At 45.6% G+C, this 20,430-nt stretch overlaps 1 protein-coding gene across 1 annotated transcript; it reads right to left on the bottom strand.

Moving 5' to 3' along the window:
• Positions 1-9,592: 9,592 nt before the first annotated feature.
• On the bottom strand, positions 9,593-10,555 carry MC3R (melanocortin 3 receptor; the record flags this gene model as incomplete). Its single annotated transcript, XM_082671472.1, has 1 exon — positions 9,593-10,555. The coding sequence occupies one exon, from the start codon at positions 10,553-10,555 to the stop codon at positions 9,593-9,595; it is 963 nt and encodes a 320-aa protein (XP_082527598.1).
• Positions 10,556-20,430: the final 9,875 nt, after the last annotated feature.

Here is a 20,430-nt window from a genome sequence, read left to right as displayed (position 1 = left end):
TGCCTAGGAATGAGGACCATATACCGAGTAAGGTCTTTGTACCTTTTATCTGTGATGCTCACCGTTTTCCTGAAGCTGGTGATTATTTTCATTTCACAGGTGGGAAACTCCAGGCTTGGAGGGCTGATATCATCACCCAGCAATGACAGCATTCTGATTCCAACCTGCCCGACCCCAAAACACCATGTTGGAGCTTAAAAAAAAAATCCCTGTAACTGAGCTGCAATTCCTTCCGGTTAAATTCTTTGAAGACGATAACCCGGTATCAGAATTATTAGTGTTGCAGCTGCCTCCAAATTTGAGGACCGCTGCTAGAAGTGCTTCTGGCTCACCTGGAACCAGCAGTGAAGGTTCTGGAAGCCTTCGTCACCCTTACTAACCTTTCTCTTTCTGGAGGCTCCATGCCTTGCTTGCTTCTCAGCCCGTTTTTCCTCTTTCTGGAGTTGTCTGGTGGGACTTTGTATTGATGGAATCATCTCAGTGGTGGGTGATTCATGCCCCAGTCTGCAGTACTGATGACTCACCTGCTCGCTTCATTTCATCTTAGACGGAGGCTGCTGGGTGGAGCAGCTGCCTGGGCCAGGAGGGGGCTAATGGAAAACGGTTTCTGAAGACGGAAAACTGAAGATGATTCTACTTAATTATGACCCCTTTTGATTTCCCCAGGCGTTTCCTTTGGCCTTATGTGAGGCGATCAGTGCATTTGCTCTGTCAAGAGGAGCCACCTTAACTATGAGTTTCAGCTGTGGAAAATTGTCTTGTCCTCAGCTTCGAAGTCTCCACTGTGGGCGGCTTCTCAGACTGGCGGCAGCAGCATCCACTTGGCACCTGGTAGAAATGCAGAGTCCCGGGCCCCCGCTCCCAGCCCTGTGATTCAGAATCTGCATTTCCACAAGATCTCCAGGGGATTTGGGGTGGCTTCTGTTTAAGAAGCCCCATAGGGTGAGCCCAGCATATAATAAAGTGGCCCACTAATATTCTTTAATGATAATTATAACAGTAGGAGTAACGTCAGGGGGCCCCCGGGACCGTGCTAAGCAGTCTTTGATGTGTTATTTCATTGAAACTTCTCAACAACACTTGATGGAGGTGCTAACATTATTCCCATTTTTTCCTGGCAAGGAGACAGAAATAAACTGCCGATCGATGTTGGTGAGAGGCAGGGCCCTGGACCGAACTCAGGTCTGGTCTGCTTCTAAAGTCCATGACCGCAGGCTCTATGCTACGATGTTCAGCTGCGTGAATGAATGAAAGTGAGGTCTCAAGTTGATTCCATTTGCTCATTCCCCAGATGTTGTCTGAGTGCCTGCTTTGGACCAGGCATGGGGGGTGGACTTGGAGAGGGATGATGGAGCCCGCCTCCCCATGCTGCTCCCAGGTCAGAGGGGTCATGGGAGGGGGATGGGGAGGGGCAGCAGACGTGAATAAATATTCACGTCCCTACAGGCACCAAGTTCGTGTCCTGGGCTAACCTTGAGGGGGAGCTCAGCACTTTGCTGCTCCCCCAAAGGGAAGTCCATTGCTCCGAGCACCGTGACCACATGCAAGTCAGATTCCGTCCCCACTAGACTTCTCAACCCTCCTTGTTCCTTCTGCAGACACAGCTCTCTGCCTGCTGGAGATCCAGCCGCCAACTGAGTTTCTCAGCATCGCTGGCAAAGGCACGCCTTTCCCTCGGGATGAGGCTGCCCAGAAAGATTGTGTTAGCATCCTTGTATTCTCTGGTTTGATATCAGACCAGAAGTGCTCCGTACGGATTCATCTAAAGATGGAGGGGTCACTGAGGAGGGGATGGGTGACTCACCGCACTGGAAACGTCGGTTTTGTTGTCTAGTTTTCTACTTCCTTTTCATATCTTCATTAGAAACATTTCCATTTCTAATGTAACCCTCAGAACGTAGAGGGTAAGGCAAGTAAAACAGGGTGGCAGATCAGAAACTTCCTTGAATCATCTCTAGTGGTTAGTTTTTGTTTTCATTTCTAGTTAATTCTTTTTGCACATCTGATCTTAGTGTGTTAAAGCCAGTATGTAAACCAGGTCACAGGAGAGCCGTCTCCCTGAGCTTGGAGCCTTCCCTCGTCTTAGTGTCAGCCCCTCTTCTCTCCTCTCCCTCCACCAGCCTCCGCTCTTGCCCCCCCCCCGCCCCCCAGCCTCTGCGTTGGTCAGGATGCTGTTGCTTACACGTGCAGTGGCTCAGTCACAGAGTGTCCAGGCTTAGGACTAGCTGCAGGCGGAGCTGGAGGCAGGCATCAAATGAGAACAGCAGGAATCCCGTCTCTTTCATCCGCCTGCTTTTTTTTTTTTTTAACATCTTTATTGGAATATAATGGCTTTACCATGGTCTGTTAGTTTCTGCTATATAACAAAGTGAATCAGTTATACATATGTTCCCATATCTCTTCCCTCTCACGTCTCCCTCCCTCCCACCCTCCCTATCCCACCCCTCCGGTGATCACAAAGCACCGAGCTGATCTCCCTGTGCTATGTGGCTGCTTCCCACTAGCTATCTATTTTACGTGGTAGTGTGTATATGTCCATGCCACACTCTCACTTTGTCCCAGCTTACCCTTCCCCCTCCCCATATCTGCAAGTCCCTGCTCTAGGAGGTCTGTGTCTTTATTCCCGTCTTACCCCTAGGTTCTTCATGCCTTTTTTTTCCCCTTAGATTCCATATATATGTGTTAGCATACGGTATTTGTATTTCTCCTTCTGACTTACTTCGCTCTGTGTGACAGTTTCTAGGTCCATCTACCTCACTACAAATAACTCTATTTCGTTTCTTATTATGGCTGAGTAATATTCCATTGTATATATGTGCCACATCTTCTTTATCCATTCATCTGTTAATGGACACTTAGGTTGCTTCCATGTCCTGGCTACTGTAAATAGAGCTGCAATGAACATTTTGGTACATGACTCTTTTTGAATTATGGTTTTCTCAGGGTATATGCCCAGTAGTGGGATTCCTGGGTCGTATGGTAGTTCTATTTGTAGTTTTTTAAGGAACCTCCATACTGTTCTCCATAGTGGCTGTATCAATTTATATTCCCACCAACAGTGCAAGAGTGTTCCCTTTTCTCCACACCCTCTCCAGCATTTATTGTTTCTAGATTTTTTGATGATGGCCATTCTGACTGGTGTGAGGTGATACCTCATTGTAGTTTTGATTTGCATTTCTCTAATGATTAATGATGTTGAGCATTCTTTCATGTGTTTGTCGGCAGTCTGTATATCTTCTTTGGAGAAATGTCTATTTAGGTCTTCTGCCCATTTTTGGGTTGGGTTGTTTGTTATTTTGTTATTGAGCTGCATGAGCTGTTTATAAATTTTGTAGATTAATCCTTTGTCAGTTGCTTCATTTGCAAATATTTTCTCCCATTCTGAGGGTTGTCTTTTGGTCTTGTTTATGGTTTCTATTGCTGTGCAAAAGCTTTTAAGTTTCATTAGGTCCTATTTGTTTATTTTTGTTTTTATTTCCATTTCTCTAGGAGGTGGGTCAAAAAGGATCTTGCTGTGATTTATGTCATAATGGAACAGGATAGAAAGCCCAGAGATAAACCCATGCACATACGGTCACCTTATCTTTGATAAAGGAGGCAAGAATGTACAGTGGAGAAAAGACAGTCTCTTCAATAAGTGGTGCTGGGAAAACTGGACAGCTACGTGGAAAAGAATGGAATTAGAACACTCCCTAACAGCATACACAAAAATAAGCTCAAAATGGATTAAAGATCTAAATGTAAGGCCAGACACTATCAGACTCTTAGAGGAAAGCATCCGCCTGCGTTTTGGATGCTGGCTTCCTCCTCGGGTGCTCCTGCTGCAGCCCCAGGCAGCTTGGTACCCAGAGGTCCAGGGGAAGGAGGGCCTTTCTTTCTCAGTAGTTCAAGTGCTGAGAGTCTCCTTGGGCTGCCTTGGGTCACAGATGTGGTTGCTGTGCCCAAGACGTGGAGGACTCATGAGCCGGGCACCACCCTCGTAGCTGGTGTTGAGGGGCCCTGTGTCACCTGATCCGCAGTCCTGAGGCAGCAGTGACCTGTGACCGCCACGGACAGGGGGAAAGGTTGAGACCCTCCCGTCAAGTCCAGCTCTGCCAGTCGCAGAGATGTGTGACCAAAGCCCACAGGCAGTGACAGCCTTGCTCGCGGCCACACCAGCCTCGAGCCACTCCTCGTCCCGGGCTCTCCTGAATTTCAGCTCAGAGTTTCCTGTGTTGTCTCCCCAGTGTTTTCAGAGAGGGGCAAACTGTTTTCTTGCCTGATAAACAGAATCCTTCAGAGCACCTCCTGTGGCATTCGCCCTAAAGGACCATCTGTGACATTGCTCTTGTGTTCCCTCTGATGGTGAGTGGGATGTGCCACCTCTTAACAATCCAGCACGTGTCACAGCGTAAACGGAATAAACACGGGGAAGGATTTTTTTTCCTCCTACAGTTAGAAACGAAGAAGGAATCTTTCTTTCTTCTTTGTTTCTCAGGATTGTACACGTATTTATTTTTCAGGTCAGACCTGTGCTCTGTGACGTTCGGGGAAATGAGTCAATTATTCACGTATTTCATGGGATATACATTTTTTTGGCTTGAGCAACTCACATCATTAGCTGCATCCCACTGCCACTCAACTCCTGGCTCTGGGGGTAGACATGCTTTCTGTGTCGCCTGATGAAAAAATGGCAAAAAGGATAATTTTTAAGAACGTTTCTGTATATTTATTGTACTTCCATTAAAAAGTACACGAAGTTCTCTGTTGGGGCTGAGAGCTCCTGAAGCCCATCCAAGCCTGGAGAGCATCGCTACGGCCATGTGCATCACACAGTGGGATTGTGGGCAATGCACGGACCGTGGAGCCTGACTGTGGCTTCGTGTCCGCTCTCCTCCTCGAATTCGGAGGAGCCTGGGTCTGGATGATTAACCTCCACGATCCTAAGTTTCCTTTGCTACAGGACAAGACATTAATAGTGCTTACCTCATAGAGTTTTCATGAGAATCCAACGAGTTAATATATCTAAGTGCTTAGTCCTGTGTCTGGCACATAATTATCAATAATACTAGGTAACGCATTTTATTATTATTATCTTTGACTGATTTGGCTCTCAAGTGTTTTTACGTGAGAAAGGTTGAGTTCTTCCTTTGAAGGGTTTACTTTTATTCTGTGCTTTGTCATCTGTTTCTTCCCAGTTTCTGGGTTTATGTTGGTTCTTGGATGGCCCAACATCATTTGCAGGTGTTTGACATCCTGACAGGAAATGGTGATGGGAAAGAGATTTAAGCCCCTGGGGTACTGGTTTTTCTTATTTTTAAGAAATCAGCGGTGCTTGTCGGTTTAGGTGGTTCTGCAAGTTTGGTGTGCGTGGTAATCACCTGTGGATTGTTGAAAATTTCAGATGCCTGACATTACCTCTGAACAGCTGGATCACAGGTTTCAGAGAACAGGCTGGTTTCTCAAACTCCACATTTGTTATTGATGTTCACCAAATTTGAGGATCACTGGTGTGTTATATTCGTTTTGGTTAGACTTGAACTTGCCTTTAAGTTTTCTCATGAAGTCACTTCTTCATTCAACATATTTGTTATTGACCAGTTTTCCATGCCAATTACTGCTTTCTGGTGGGAGAGGTTGATGATAATTAAACAAACAAATTAACAAGAGAATATAAAATAGTAATAAGATCTGTGGTAGAACAGTACTTCATGTGAGTGACTGGGGTCTTCTTTAGAAAGAGAGCAGGAAAGGTATCTCTGAGGATTGGGCTGGAGCCTGAAGGATAAGATGGTTCCAATCATGGGAAGATAACGGGGAAAGAGACTTCAGGTAGGGAAGAGAGCAGGCGCAAAGATCCTGTGGTGGGAATGAGTCCAGTGAGTTTGAGTCCAGTGAGGGGGGAGTATGGGTGGGCGTGGGGGGTTGGGGACTTCCTGGAGGAGATCAGATCGTTAGGGCTCTGTAGGGCAGGGTAAGGAAGTGGAATTTTATTCAAAGCCACTGAAGAGTTTTGAACAGGAGTGTGATGTTATCTGATTTAGATCTTTAAATGATTGCGCTGACTGCTGTGTAGAGAATGGATTTCAGTGGAAGTGAGGGTGGGTAAATGGTCTCAGCCTAGGAGGCTGGAGTGGTTGTAGCCCCCAGCCCCACAGAAGAACATCACAGTTAAGCTCAAAAGTTCAACTTAAATAAGGACAACAGGCAATGATTTCTAGGGGTGCAGGAAGACAACCACTGCAGTGATTCTGCCTTGGCCTTAGCGGGGTGAAAGTGAACATAACTTAACAAATGAATGAAAATCATAATGTGCTTTTATTTACAAAAATTAAGCTTTTTTTCTTTTTTTTTTTTTGCGGTACGCGGGCCTCTCACTGCCGTGGTCTCTCCCTCTGCGGAAAACAGGCTCCGGACGCGCAGGCTCAGCGGCCATGGCTCACGGGCCCAGCCGCTCCGCGGCATGTGGGATCCTCCCGGACCAGGGCACGAACCCACGTCCCCTGCATCGGCAGGTGGACTCCCAAGCACTGCGCCACCAGGGAAGCCCCAAAATTAAGCATTTTTGAACCTAACCATCCCCCTGCTTAAAATGCACAGTGGGTTCTCATGTGAAGATCTGGGAAAGTGGTCATGGAGGAGACAATGACAGCCTAACGTCCAGGGTTGTTCTCCCCAGAAATGGATGCACTACCAGGGCTACCCACAGACTTTGCAAAAGTATAGCAAGTAAAAGAATGAATTGTCTTCTTGGTTTTTATGACAGCTCGATGGACACTGTGTTTTGAACATGTGGACTCGTGGTTGTAGAAATATGCATTAAAGCCTCGCTTCATAGTGATACATGCCTCTGAGGGGACTGGGCAATGGCTCAACTATGCTGTTTCCAGGAGAAGTGCTAGGGTGTCCGGGTTGTGCTTGGGCGTGGGGGGCAGGCAGCCCAAGTTTGAATCTCCACTTCTTCACTCGTAGCTGAGTTTCCATAGATTCCTTAACCTTCCTGAGTTTCAGATGCCTTATCTGTACATAAGGAGGATCCTAGTGTCTGCCTGAAGGGGTTATTGCAGGGGTCAAAGAAGTAAGTGCTGGTAAGGTACTTAGCACAGTTCCTGGCGTGGGGTCAGCACTGCACACAGATGTGTATTTTTGGCTGTGAACTATGCTCGTTTGAAAGTCCTCTGTGTCCTTGCTATTTAAAAGGTGGTCCCCAGACCAATAGCCACATCCCCTGGGAGCTTGTCAGAGTCAGAAATGCAGCATCTTAGGCTCCACTCCTGACCTGCTGAATTAGCTTTTGCACTTGAACAAGATCCCGGGTGATTCCAACAGGCGTTTCTCTTCAGAAGCACTGCTCTCAGCTAAACTGTACGTAGAAAGGACAGCTGGATCAGTTTTGATTGTGGAAAGCTGTCGGCAGCATCGTGTTGGTGCAAAAAGGCATCAGCACCACGGTACAAAATATGCAGTGACCCTAACTTAGCTGGGCATTCTTGGGCAATCACGTAACCCCTCTGGGACTAAGCTTCTTTATCTGTAAAGTGACTCACCTATTTTAGAGGTTTGTTGACAGGATAAATGAAATAATGTGAAAGCTGATATGAAAGAGTGAAAAATACGTTATTTTGATCTTGTTTACATAGAAAAGGGACATCATAATTCCTAAAGCTGTTAATACAATTTTCAAAGAATTCGATTCCCCATTTTCCACATTAACTTGCCTTGTGGCAGTGGACAAGACCTATTATTTGGTGTCTCGATTATAATAATGGAGTGACAGTGAACCAGACATTTCAGCCTGGTATTTTTGTAAACTAAATGGGAGAGTTCTGTAGTTTGGCTAAAAGGCATTGCCCTAGAAAAGACCAGCAGTGTGGTCAATGAGGATGTTTATGCCATTTACAAAATAGTCACAGAATTGCAGTGTCACGTACGATGGCCACGAGCAGAAGTCACCAGGATGCTTCCAGGTGGTGTGGTTCAATGTGACACATGTTTGTCAGCCACAAAAGCCTTTTATTATTTCCAAACGTCACAATCAAAGCAAGAAACAAGTAATATTGTTCACATTAGCACAGATCAAGTACAAGAAACCCCAATGTATTCCAGCACAAGAAAAATACACAGTTGTATACCAAAGACACAGCATAGCATGAGAATTCATGGCGGGTGCGGGGTGGTGGTGGGGACGTGGGGACAGCCGGAAAACACAGCTTGAGGTCCTCTGTGGTGGAAAGGGGTCTGATGGATGCCTGCAGCACACAACCATGGACAGCGCTCATCAGTGAATCTTGCCCTGTGTTCACAGGAGTGAATCACTTTACTTCATACGGTATAGACCTTCATAACAGGGTCACCCAACTTTAACACCATGTCGCGCAAAAGGAGCAGTGAACCAGAAACCATTCTCCTTAACAGATCACATCACATAGATAAAATGTGATAGAGGCACAGTTCTTAAGAGCAAAACAGTCTCCAGGAAAGCCGCAGGAAGCTCACAGACTCTAACTCTCCAAAACAACTGTCAGGCAATTTCTTGAGACACACGCCTTCCTACTCACGATTGCCTCTCTTGTTTTAAAGACAGAAGAGGAATAGTAGGAAAAATTGCTTTTTTTAAAATAGGGAAATGTATACTTTAAAATAGCAAGGTATCAAAATACTTTGTACACAGGTATGTCCTGATTTTCCAAAGCACTTTATCTCTCCTTCATTATTTTGAAAACTGCCCTATGTTGAATGTATAAAAACCCAACAAGAACAACAGTAACAACAAAAATAGAAGTGGGTTACATCCCCATGCTGTTTGCAGGGGGTGGAGGCTGGTGTGGGGTATGGTCAAGAAGAGGGACAAACAGCATAGCATTACATTACTTCTTCCACAGAGTTTGTTGTTTTTAGGAAATTGTCTTTACCGTAAATAGAGTAGTAGACTAGAAACCCAGTCCCGTATGAACTGAGAGCAAAGCCAGGTTAGTAGCTGTAACAGGTTTGCTTGGGAGAGGTTCAAACCACCCTTACTGTTACTGAGAATCCTTCAGTCTGACCTGAAGCATGAAGGCATGGGTGGGAAGCAGGGTGCAGGCAGGCGTCACAGACCCTGGGGCATGAAGATGAATGCAGAAAGCGCCCAGAGCAGCCTTCGCGGATTTCCCCCAGTGACTATTCGGGAAATCAGAGTTTGTGACTTAACCCACATTGGCATCCTTTCAGAGAGCCTGTTATAGACCATTTTCTCCTTTCAAAAGGCTTTCTGCAAGCTAAAAAACAAAAGACGCGCTGGGACTCCCCTGGTGGTCCAGTGGCTAAGACTCTGTGCTCCCCGTGCAGGGGATCCGGGTTCAATCCCTGGTCAGGGAACCAGACCCCACATGCCGCAATGAAGAGTTGGCATGCTGCAACAAGGATCCTGCCTGCCGCAACTAAGACCTGGCACGGCCAGAAAAACGCCCCCCAAACCCCCAGAACAACAACAACAACAAAAAGACACAAACGACCATGACTGTTAACACATTTTCAAGTCTTTTAAGTATTTTTTCCCCTTCTTTTTGAACACTTTGGCTGGATGCAGGGTCAAAAGTGATCAGACCGATACCCCTTCCTATGGTCCTGCATCCTATCCAACGCTCATGCCGTTGCAGCTGCAGAGAATCTCCTTGAAGGTGTTGCGCAGCTCCAGGCTGCGGAAGGCGTAGATCAGGGGGTCGATGACGGAGTTGCACATTATGAGGACCAGGTAGGTGTTGAAGTGGGCGGTGTAGCAGACGCAGTAGGGGTTGGTGGGGCAGGTTATGATGAAGATGAGATGGAGAAAGAAGGGGGCCCAGCAGAAGATGAACACCCCCAGCAGGATGGTGATGGTGACGGCCCCCCTCATGCACGAGTGCTGCTGCGGCGCCACCCCAGCGGCGGGTGGCAGTGCCGCGATGCGCTTGACGTGCAGCCGGGCAAAGAGGAACATGTGCACGTAGAGGGTGCCCATGAGGAGCAGCATGGCGAGGAACATGGTGACGAGGCACACGATGACCATCTTGCTCTCAGAGTAGACGATGAACACCACGCCGCAGACGCCACAGCATAGCCAGATGGCCGCGATCAGGCCTAGCGCCTTCCTCACGGTCATGATGCTGTGGTAGCGGAGCGCGTAGAAGATGCTGGTGTACCTGTCGACGGCGATGGCCAGGAGGTTGCAGATGGAGGCCACCAGGGAGATGCAGATCATGGAGTCGAAGACGTTGTCCATGTGCTGCAGGAACTGGTCCTCGAAGGTCAGGTAGTCGCTGTTGACGATGGCGATCATGATGGTCTCCAGGGCGTTGGACACGCTCACCAGCATGTCGGCCACGGCCAGGCTGCAGAGGAAGAAGTACATGGGAGAGTGCAGGTTGCTGTTCCTGACCACGGCCAGGACGACCAGGATGTTCTCCATCAAGCTGATGATGCCCAGAGCCAGGAAGACCTCAGGCTTGATGAAAACCTGCTCGCAGAAGCTCTTGCCGCTCTGGTTGCTGAAGGAAAGGTGCTCTGAGCCATTAGGCAGCGTTGGTTGAGCAGAGAGCAGGCAGCTCGAAGCATTCATTGCCAACAGACGGCTGATCGGAGCCGGGGCTCCAGCAGGGTCCGGAGGCTGCGGCTTCTGCTGCTGAGTACAGGAAAGGAAAGAAATCTCCCTCTAGATCCTTGTTTCGGATGCTTGTCCAGTCTAGACTTAGATTTTGTTCTTCTGCAGAATAAAAGGATGAAGGGAGGGAGAGAGAGAGGGAAAGTCAGCTTGGAGACGTACAGAGAACTTGCCTCTGCTTCTCCAGGACAAACAGTTTTATAGATACTCTGTCGTATCTCCCTCCCTTCTTACCTTCCTTCCTTCTTTCTCCCTCTTAGCCCCTCTCACATCCCCACCTGGGAATAAAAAAACAGCCACTGGCTGCTAGTTATGGCGGTTTTCATAGCAAGACAGAGGCTGTGGTACCTGTTGTTAGCAGTGAAGGGTGAACACTCAGGTTTTATACGTTGGCTGGAGGCAAACAATTCCTACTTAATCTTCAGCGCAGCGAAATGACCACTGAGCATCGGGTGCCTCTCTGACTGACAGCAGGACGGGTTCCAGGGCTTGGAAAGAGATTAAAAGGCAGCCTGGTGCCCTCTGCTGGCCAGGCTGCGTATCTGTTCGCTGGCTTGGCTGCGCAGTGTTTATTGTCATGGAAATAACCACAGCCGTCCTTTCATCCATTTATCTGTTCATTCATTTGTGTGTGTGTGGGGGTGGGTAGCAAACATTTATTAAGCACCTACCACGTGTCGGGCTTCTGCCCAGTGTGGGAAATTCAGTGGTGAGTAAGACAGACACGCTGTCCCTGTTTCCCCCAAACTCAGAGTCTGGGGTGGGAGACAAGAAATCAGGCAATGATATTACAGTGTGATGAATGCTTGAATCGGGGAATGCCAGGGGGCTGGGGGAGCCTGGAGGCGGCCCCCTAACCTGGATGGTCAAAGGAAATTCCTGGAGGAAGGAGTATCTAAGCTTTGACGTCAAGGAGTTAGAGGCGATACTCACTGGTGAGTGGGGACTGGGGTCGAGGAGGTAGAAGAGGATTCTGGGCAGAGGGAATAACATACCTACAGCCTGGAGGCTACAAGCAGTGGTTCTGCACCCTGGTCGTGGGAAATCATCTGTAGAATGTGGGCACGGGGATTGCACTTGACCTCCTGAATCAGAATCACCAGGGGCAGGACCTGGGCAAGTGTGTTTTCAACTTTTGACGGGTGACGGGGGGACATAGCCGAGGTTGAGATCTACGGAAAAGCAAGCTTGGTGTTTTTGAAGAACTTTAAATGGTTTTCTCTGGCCGGAGTGTGGAGCTGGGAGACACAACTTGAGAAATGAGGCTGCAATTATTACTATTCTTTTAAGGCGAGAGGTGCCTGGGTCTTGAAGGACAGCCACATGAGGGAGTTTGGACTGTATCCTGAAGGCTGCCGGGGCTGTGGAAGAGATGAGATGGGGTTTGCATTTTAGAAAGAGTCCTCATTGCACAGTGGAGACTGGATTGGGAGGGGATGATCCCGGAGCCTGGGAGGCCAGGGCTGCAGAGATTCAGGGCGAGATGATGGTGGCCTGAAGCAAGGAGGTGACCATGGGGCCATGGGAGGAGTGTACAGAGAGATTTAGGACATAGCGGCCTGGAGATTCGAGTGTGATGGTACATGGGATGGTGGGAGAGGGACAGCCCAGGGAACACCTCCGCTTCCTTCTTAAGTAACAGGGAGGATGGAGATGCCATTTGATCTGGAAAATGTAAAAGGCAGAATTTAGCAGTTGACTTTAATGCTTAGGTCACGTCAGATGTGATGCTGCACAGGAGGACAATGTAAACTCTGGACACACTGAGTCCCCTTGCTGCCTCACCTGCCACATACCCACACATCAATTCCAGGTGGATTGATGCTCTAACCATCCAACTATCACCTAACTGTGTATGTGAGTGTGACTGTGACTGTGTGTGTGTATTAGATGGAAGAAATATGCATATGAAATAGAAGAAAATTTAGAATATTTATAACACGTTGGGGTGGAGAGGTCTTCTTAGCAAGATGGGTAACCAGAAATTAAGTGTGGAAAAAAATCAACATAAAGTCAGAAGACAAACAGGAAGGAGACGCTTGCCACAGGCACAGATTAGTCTCTTCCATACAAAGAATACATTCACATTAATAAGAAAAAGATGATTTACCTCTTAGAACACAGGGCAAAAGATAGGAACAGGAATTCACTGAAGAGGAAATGCAAGTGGATAATAAACGTATGAAAAGATATTCAGCCTTCTGGGGAGTCAGGGAAATGCAAATCAAAAGGAGACTTCAGACTGACAAGAATGAAAAAGGTATCAAATTCAGCAGAGAGTGTTGGAAGAACACTTTGATGCGTTCCTAGTGTTTGGGGATAGTCTCATCATTTTCAGTTTCTACTAAAATAAAGAAATACACCTGAATGTGGATCCCAGTCCGTGAACTGAGGGGGCATGAGAAATACTTCTGTTTATTTTCAACAAAGTGACTTTGTTTCGGATGCTAAGCCATGCATGTTCCAGGTTGGGGAAAACACAATCCTAATCCTTTTGGGGGTTTCTTTTCTTCACCCTCAGGCTCACATCCAGAGATATGTTTATAGTGTCCTGGTCTGTGGTTTCAGGGGCACTCATCTTACTTGTAAAGCTGAGACTACTAGGTCTCTTCCCTGCTCTCTGCTTGGCCTGGGCTGAGCACTGAATCTTTCTCTGCTTCTGTCCTCTGATGTTAGCATCCTTGAGAGAGAGCAGATGGGGCCTGGCACTTCAAAACTGCATTCTCAGAGGTACCGTCATTGCTGATGGGTGTTGATTTGTTCTGTAAATGCTTATCTCTGCTTTCCTGAGGGAGCAGCACAACTACAGCCTTACTTTTTAGTTGAATCTTCTACAAATGAATTGGCTTTATTAACAACAATTGCAAGACACGAAAGTCTCTGTCAGTGTTTTGATATGTTGTTGGCACATGTGTGGGTGCCTGTTTTGAATCTGTTAACAATAAACTGTAACAAGATTCTTATCCTAAGAAATAATCCACTTGGGTGTCCTCTCTATCCAAAAAGCTCTTCCCGAATGTTGTGCCTGACATATTCCTCTTATGCCTCAAGACCCAGCTCAAATGTCAATTATTTTTTTTGGCCGCTTTCTTATTTACCCTTCAGCCACCCTGTTCTCTTTCCCCTGAAACCGACAGAGTTGGGCACTCCTTCCCCTCCCTTGTGACATGCAGACTGTTACATAATTATAGGTCACATCCCATCCCACCGACATGGGACAGCACTGGCCAGAGTCATTAGAACCAACGCTTAGATCTTAGCATTGAGCCTAATTGTTTCTGAGGAGGAGATTCCTCTGATGCCTGCATCTCCATTCACTCCTCGGCCCACTTCTGATTTCAGCCACCTCTTGCTGGACAGCTCCCTGCAAGGCTGGTTTCAAATCCCAAGGTCGGTCAGGTCCCAGGTCGAAGGGGCTCCACCCATGTTTTGCCCCAGGATCTTCTCTGATGTACGGGTGGGTGGTGGCCCCCCAGCCTGATCGAGTTCAGCTTAGAAGTGAGGGGGAGTGAACACCACCTGGGACAACCCTCAACTAATGAGGGCTGGAGCCAGTGGGTACCTCTCCAGCCTCCTGCCCTTCAGGCGGACATCCGGAGATGCCTTGTGTGCTGCCCAGATGTCCCATGACATTGAGCCCTCATCACCCACAGCAGCAACCTTGATAAAGTGTCTTTTATTTTTATTTATTTTTTAATTGAGGTATAGTTGATTTACAATGTTGCGTTAGTTTCTGGTGTACAGCAAAGTGATTCAGCTGAACTCAGTCCCTGAAACAAGACCATATTTAGTCATCTCTCATTTCTATCAGAATCATATCAGGTGCTCAATAACTGTTTGAAAGGAAGAAGCCCATAGCTTTCTTTTTCCATTCTAGACCATCTTAATTGTATAAAAAACTGATAGACCCTACTTGTCATGTACTCTCAGGAAGTGACTCCATTTGTCTGTAATTTTCTCTATAATTTTCTCTCCTATTAGACCTTATGGCACTTGTGGGTAGGAACCGTCTTACTCCTCTTTATATATCAGCATCTAACAAAATTGACCGCGTCAAATGTTATTGAAGTAGAGCCACTTTGGAAAACAATTATCAAAAATGTAAAAAGCCGAACATAAATTTACTGTATGACTCTCAGTAACTGCTCTCCTAGATACCTGCCCAAGAGAAATGAAAACACATGTCCACACACATTCTTGAAGGTGAATGTCCATAGCAACGTTTTCATAGTAGTCAGACTGTGGAAGCAATGTAACGTCCCTCAGCTGGTGAGGATGGACAGGATGTAGTACATCCATACAGCGGCGCACAGTTCATCAATAAAAAGCAATGAAATACTGATACCTGCACCACGGGAATGAACCTCGAAAACATTGCACTAAGTAAAAGAAGTCAGACACAAAAGAAGACACTTGTATGTTTCCATTTATATGAAGTGTCCAGAAAAGGCAAATCTATAAAGACAGAAAGTAGATAAGTAATTGCCTGGGACTAGGGCTGGCAATGGCGTTTAACTGTAAATGGACATAACTGAGGTGATGAGGATGTGGGAAAACTGGATTATGGTGATGGCTGCACAGCTCGATACACTTGCTAAAAATCATTCACTGGTGCTCTTGAAATGGGTGAACCTTATGGTAGATAAGTGTACTCTAATAAGTTGTTAAAAATACGATTGCAGTAGAGTTCCCTGTGTTGTAAATGGATTATAGTCACATAAAGAATTGCTAATGATGTGCTATCTTGCTAGTGAATGACATCCTTTCTGAAAGCATTAAACTTGTGAAGATGCAGTATGTGCAGCCCATTTTCAGCTTCCTGGCTCCTCCTTTGTCCCCTAGAAGTCCTAAGAACCACCCCAAGCTAACGGCTCTTGTGTATCCAGGTTGGCAACTTGGGACCCGTTGCTGAGCATTTTTTCAGCTTTCCTAGGCATCCTTAATTGTTTCCTCAACCTGGACCGACATTTTATTCTTATCATCACCAGCTTCAACTTTATTCCCTGTCCTTGAAGCCTCCCTTATAATTTGTATTCTGTTGATTGCTCTTACCACCCACCCAAGAAAAGTTTCTATTTTCCTTTATTTTCTTCTTCCGTTCTGGGAGACAGTTTATCTAAAATGCGTTTTAAAATTTTATTCTTTTATCTTTTTGAGGATGATACCACCTTGAAACTGTTGGAAGAGGAGAGTGTGCCGTGGTCTTTAGATTCCACATATAAGTGATATATGATATTTGTCTTTCTCTGTCTGACTTACTTCCCTTAGTATGATGATCTCTGGGTCCATCCATGTTGCTGCAAATGGAAGTATTTCATTCTTTTTCATGGCTAATATTCCATTGTATATATAGACCACATCTTCTTTATCCATTCCTCTGCTGATGGACACTTAGGTTGCTCCCATGTCTTGGCTGTCTCATCTATTCTTGCAGCCCCTCCTCAGCCCTCTTCCTCCCCTCACAGCTAACGTTCTTGAGAGAGTTGTGGATACCTGCTTTCTCTGTTCTTTTCCATCTTATCCCTCAATCCATTCACTTTTGGATGCTGCCTCGGTCGCTCCATAGAAACAGGTTTGCCCAGGGCACTGGTGACCTCCTTATCATTGAAACCCTTGTTGACTCAGTAGCGTCTGGCACCATTGCTCACTCCTTCCTTCTAGATCCTTCTCTTGGCTCTGACTGCACCACGTTCTCCTGGTTTCCCTCCAGTTCCTGTGGCCACTCACCCTGCTCTTTAAGCTCCACCTCCTCCCTGACACCACTGACCATCGAGGTTCCTCACCACTGACCCTGCGACAATGGAGGCTGCTGGAATTTGTTACCCTTTTTGAAGAAAGAGACATCTTTCTTCACAAAGAATTAGTAGGATTCTTTCTTCACAGTAGAATTATGATTATGCCTCGTTGGCTAGAGCTGGGTCACATGCTCTACCCTAGCTGCAAGAGAGCCTGGAAATTGGATCAAGGATTGTGTAGTTGGTTGTTCATCATGAGCACATTTTTCTTCCACCCCAAGAAAGACATCGCAGATTGTCCCCTTGGTCCCCTCCAGTATGTGACAGTTTCAGTCTTTCCCTGATTTCCGTGACTTTGGCAGTTGGAGGAGGGCTGGTCAAGTGTTTTGTAGGTCTCTCAATTTGGCTTGTCCCCTCTTAGGGTTAGACTGGGGTCATGGGTTTCTGGAAAGAATAGCACGCAGGTGAGGTGCCTTCTCGTCACATCATACCAGGGGCATGGGACACCTGATGGATGACATCACGGACGTGCTTTTTCTTTGGGGGAAGCTGTGCAGTTTGTGGGATCTTAGTTCCCTGACCAGGGATTGAACCCAGGCCCATGGCAGTGAAAGCCTGAGTCCTAACTGCTGGACCACCAGGGAATTCCCTCAAGGGGGTGCTTTGTAATTGAGTTTTGATGACTCAAGTATGGCCTGAGGGGTCTTAACATTTTTATGTGACTTTCCTCTGGGTCTTAAATCCCTACGTTCAGCCGAGGAAGGGACACGGGCAAGTGAAACATGAATATTAATTAGCTGTGATGCTAATGGGAGGGCAGTTCCTACCTGGTTGTTCAATGGTCTCCTGTTCCTTCCCATGTACTCTTTCCATTCTTTCTCCACCAGACCAACACTGCCACGTGCCACCGCGTTCACTCTGCTGTGATGATGTCACAGCCTCCTTTTGAACATTTGAGTGCACCAGGCACTTTGCTTCTTTCCTTCCTTCATTTCTTTCTCTCTTTCTTTTTGTTGATTTGCAGATTTAAAATTTTATGTTTACATACAAGTACTGTCTGTAAATATATTTATTTGTCTAAAGGTCATGCAGGGGAAAATCAGCTATTTTTTTCATCTCATCGTCCAAATATTTTAATCCTATGCCTTGAAGAAACTTTTATTTCCCAACTACTTTTAAGATTTATTTTTACTCATACCCTAGGTTCCTAATATTTTTTATGCCTGTAAATATCTCTTTACCTTTTTAAAATTGAGATATAGGAACCAGAAAATTCATGATTTTAAAGTGTACTGTTCAGTGTTTTCTAGCATCTTCACAAGGTTGTGCAACCATCACCACTGGCTAATTCCAGAACATTTTCATCACCCCGTCCCCATTCGCAGTTACTCCCCGTTTGCTACTTCCCTCAGCCTCTGACAACTTTCGACACTAATCTACTTTCTATTTCTATGTGACAGTAAAAAATATGCTCACCTAGGCTATGTTTAACTTTTGGGTCACAAAATCCTCCATTTTTTTGACTTTCTCATTTTTCAAATTCCAAAACAAACAAACAAGCAAACAAAACCAACAGCTGTAGGTGGGAATGTAAATTGGACCAGCCACTATGGAAAACAGTGCGGAGGGTCCTTAAAAAACTAAAAATAGAGTTACCACATGATCCAGTAATCCCACTCCTGGGCATATATCCAGAAAAGATGAAAACGCTAATTCGAAAATATACATCACCCCAATGTTCATAGCAGCACTATTTACAATAGCCAAGGTATGGAAACAACCCAAGTGCCCAACAACAGACAACTGGCTTAAGAAGATGTGGTATATATACAATGGAATATTACTCAGACATAAAAAAGAATGAAATATTGTCATTTGCAGCAACAGAGATGGACTTAGAGAGTATCATACTCAGCAAAGTAAGTCAGGCAGAGGAAGACAAATATTATATGATATCACTTAAATGTGTAATCTAAAAATATAATACAAATGAATCTATATACAGAACAGAAACAGACTCACAGACAAAGAAAACAAATGTATGGTTACCAAAGGGGAAAGGGAGGGGGGAAGGGATAAATTAGGAGTGTGGGATTAACATATACAAACTGCTATACATAAAATAGACAAGCAGCAAGGATTTACTGTATAGCACAGGGAACGATATTCAATATCTTGTAATTACCTATAATGGAAAATATTCTGAAAAAAATATATAACTGAACCACTTTGCTGTACACCTGAAACTAATACAATATTTTAAATCAACTATATTCAGTAAACAAACAAAAACCCCAATTTTTAAATAAATTATGTAAATTTTCCAGTTTTAAAATTCAGTGTAAAAGTTATAAGAACATTAAAAACGACGAAACCACACATCTCTTCCTCTTAATCTCTTGAGTTTCAAGATCTTATAAACAGAGAGTGAGTTATTTTGTTTTCTGAACACTTCAGTGCAAGGAACAGGTCAAGGTGCTTTGTGTGTGTGTGTGTGTGTGTGTGTGTGTGTGTGTTTTAAAAGAACATTCTTTCTTTGCTCTCTGCTGGAATCTCTTTTGGAAACTTAGGGTCAAATTTTGCTTCTCCAAGTCCAGTTCTTATGGTTGATTAACAAGTTGTAGCAACTGAGTTAAATTAGTGATAAAAGGCAATTTTCTGAATATAGAAGACAAATGATCCATGTTGTTCTCAGTTCTTAGAGATGCCACCATGTCTGGTCGAAGGACCAGATATGATGAACAAAAAACCCTCCATGGTGTACAAACATAATCTCTCTCATTTCCTGGTTAAAAAAAAGTCAGTCTTACTACTTTATCATTGTATTCTTTTCTTCAATCACAAAATTGAGTGCCCTTAACCTTGCTTACCGCCTCTTGTTTCCTTTGCCTCTCTAGCACTTGAGTCCTGTGTTCTGAGTGCTGTGTTTCTGGGGGCATTACCTTGTGGTGTTACAGGGCTGGGGTCTGCACCACTGAGTTGCCCCACTCCAGGATGGGAGGGTCTCAGACCAGAGCTTCTCTAGCTTTGCTGTGTGTCTGAATCACCCAGGGATCTCGTCACAATGCAGATTCTGGTGCTGCTGGTCCGCAGACTACTTTGAGTAGCAAGGAGAGAGATCTAGCCATTTTCAGACACCTATGATGATCTAGCCGTTTCAGACATCTATGCTAGCAGTGCTAGAAGAAGCGAGCCTTGTGTCGAATTCATTCTGTTGATGTGGGAGAGAAGCACCCCACATTCAAAGGGAGCCGCGGATGTCCCAGCTGCTGTGTTCATACCAGTGCCTTGGTGTGTGACCGGTGGTGGTGGCCAGCGGCTCCACACAGGGAGCTGCCCAGAAGTGTAATTTGGGCATCATTCCTGTTGTATGGCCTCTAAGCTCAATGTTCTGACCTCCCCGGAGTGGCTGTGGACTGCCCAACCTCATTTAGTAAATTCCTCTTCTGTTTAAATTAGCCAGAATTTAAACGGGGTTTTGTTATTTATAACCAAGAAGCTGACCCACTCTTACATTCCAATTTGGGTCAGTAGGGATTGGCTGCCTGGAGGTGCTAGGTCCTTGGGCTCACAGGGTTCAGCTTCCGGGAAGACACTCCCAGACTGGGTAGCCTCCCATTTTAGGAAAAATCCTTGTGAAAAATTATGTCCAGCCCTGAAAGAAAAATCAGGTTCCTCTGTGTTCCTCTGTTACTTAGGTTGATTTTACTGAGAAGAGATTTTGTAAATGGTAGGTACAACCACGGCAGTTTTCTCTTACTGAGTAAGATACAAAAACCGCAACCAGTGGTACCCTTCAGAGTCCCACAAGGCTGACCATGAAGATTTCCTCATTTTGCTGAATTCATAATTTAAAGGAACATTGGTTGACAAAAATAGATACGGACATCATATAAAGTGGAATGGGAGACAAGAGCATTAAGTGCTTCAAGGACAGTTGGGTTGACTGTTTTGTCAATGGAACCTTTCTCCCCGAAGCAGAGGGAGAAAAATAGTTCTCCAATGTGATCCAAACCATGGTAACACGAATGTTTTCTTTGCTAGAAATAGCTTTTTTAAAAAAGCCAAGGCTTTTATGGAAAACATTCTTTTCAAAGA

This window comes from Grampus griseus (genome assembly GCF_964374135.1).
Source record: "Grampus griseus genome assembly, chromosome: 14".
Classification (NCBI taxonomy): Eukaryota; Metazoa; Chordata; class Mammalia; order Artiodactyla; family Delphinidae; genus Grampus; species Grampus griseus.
This window is presented reverse-complemented; position numbering and strand designations above follow the sequence as displayed.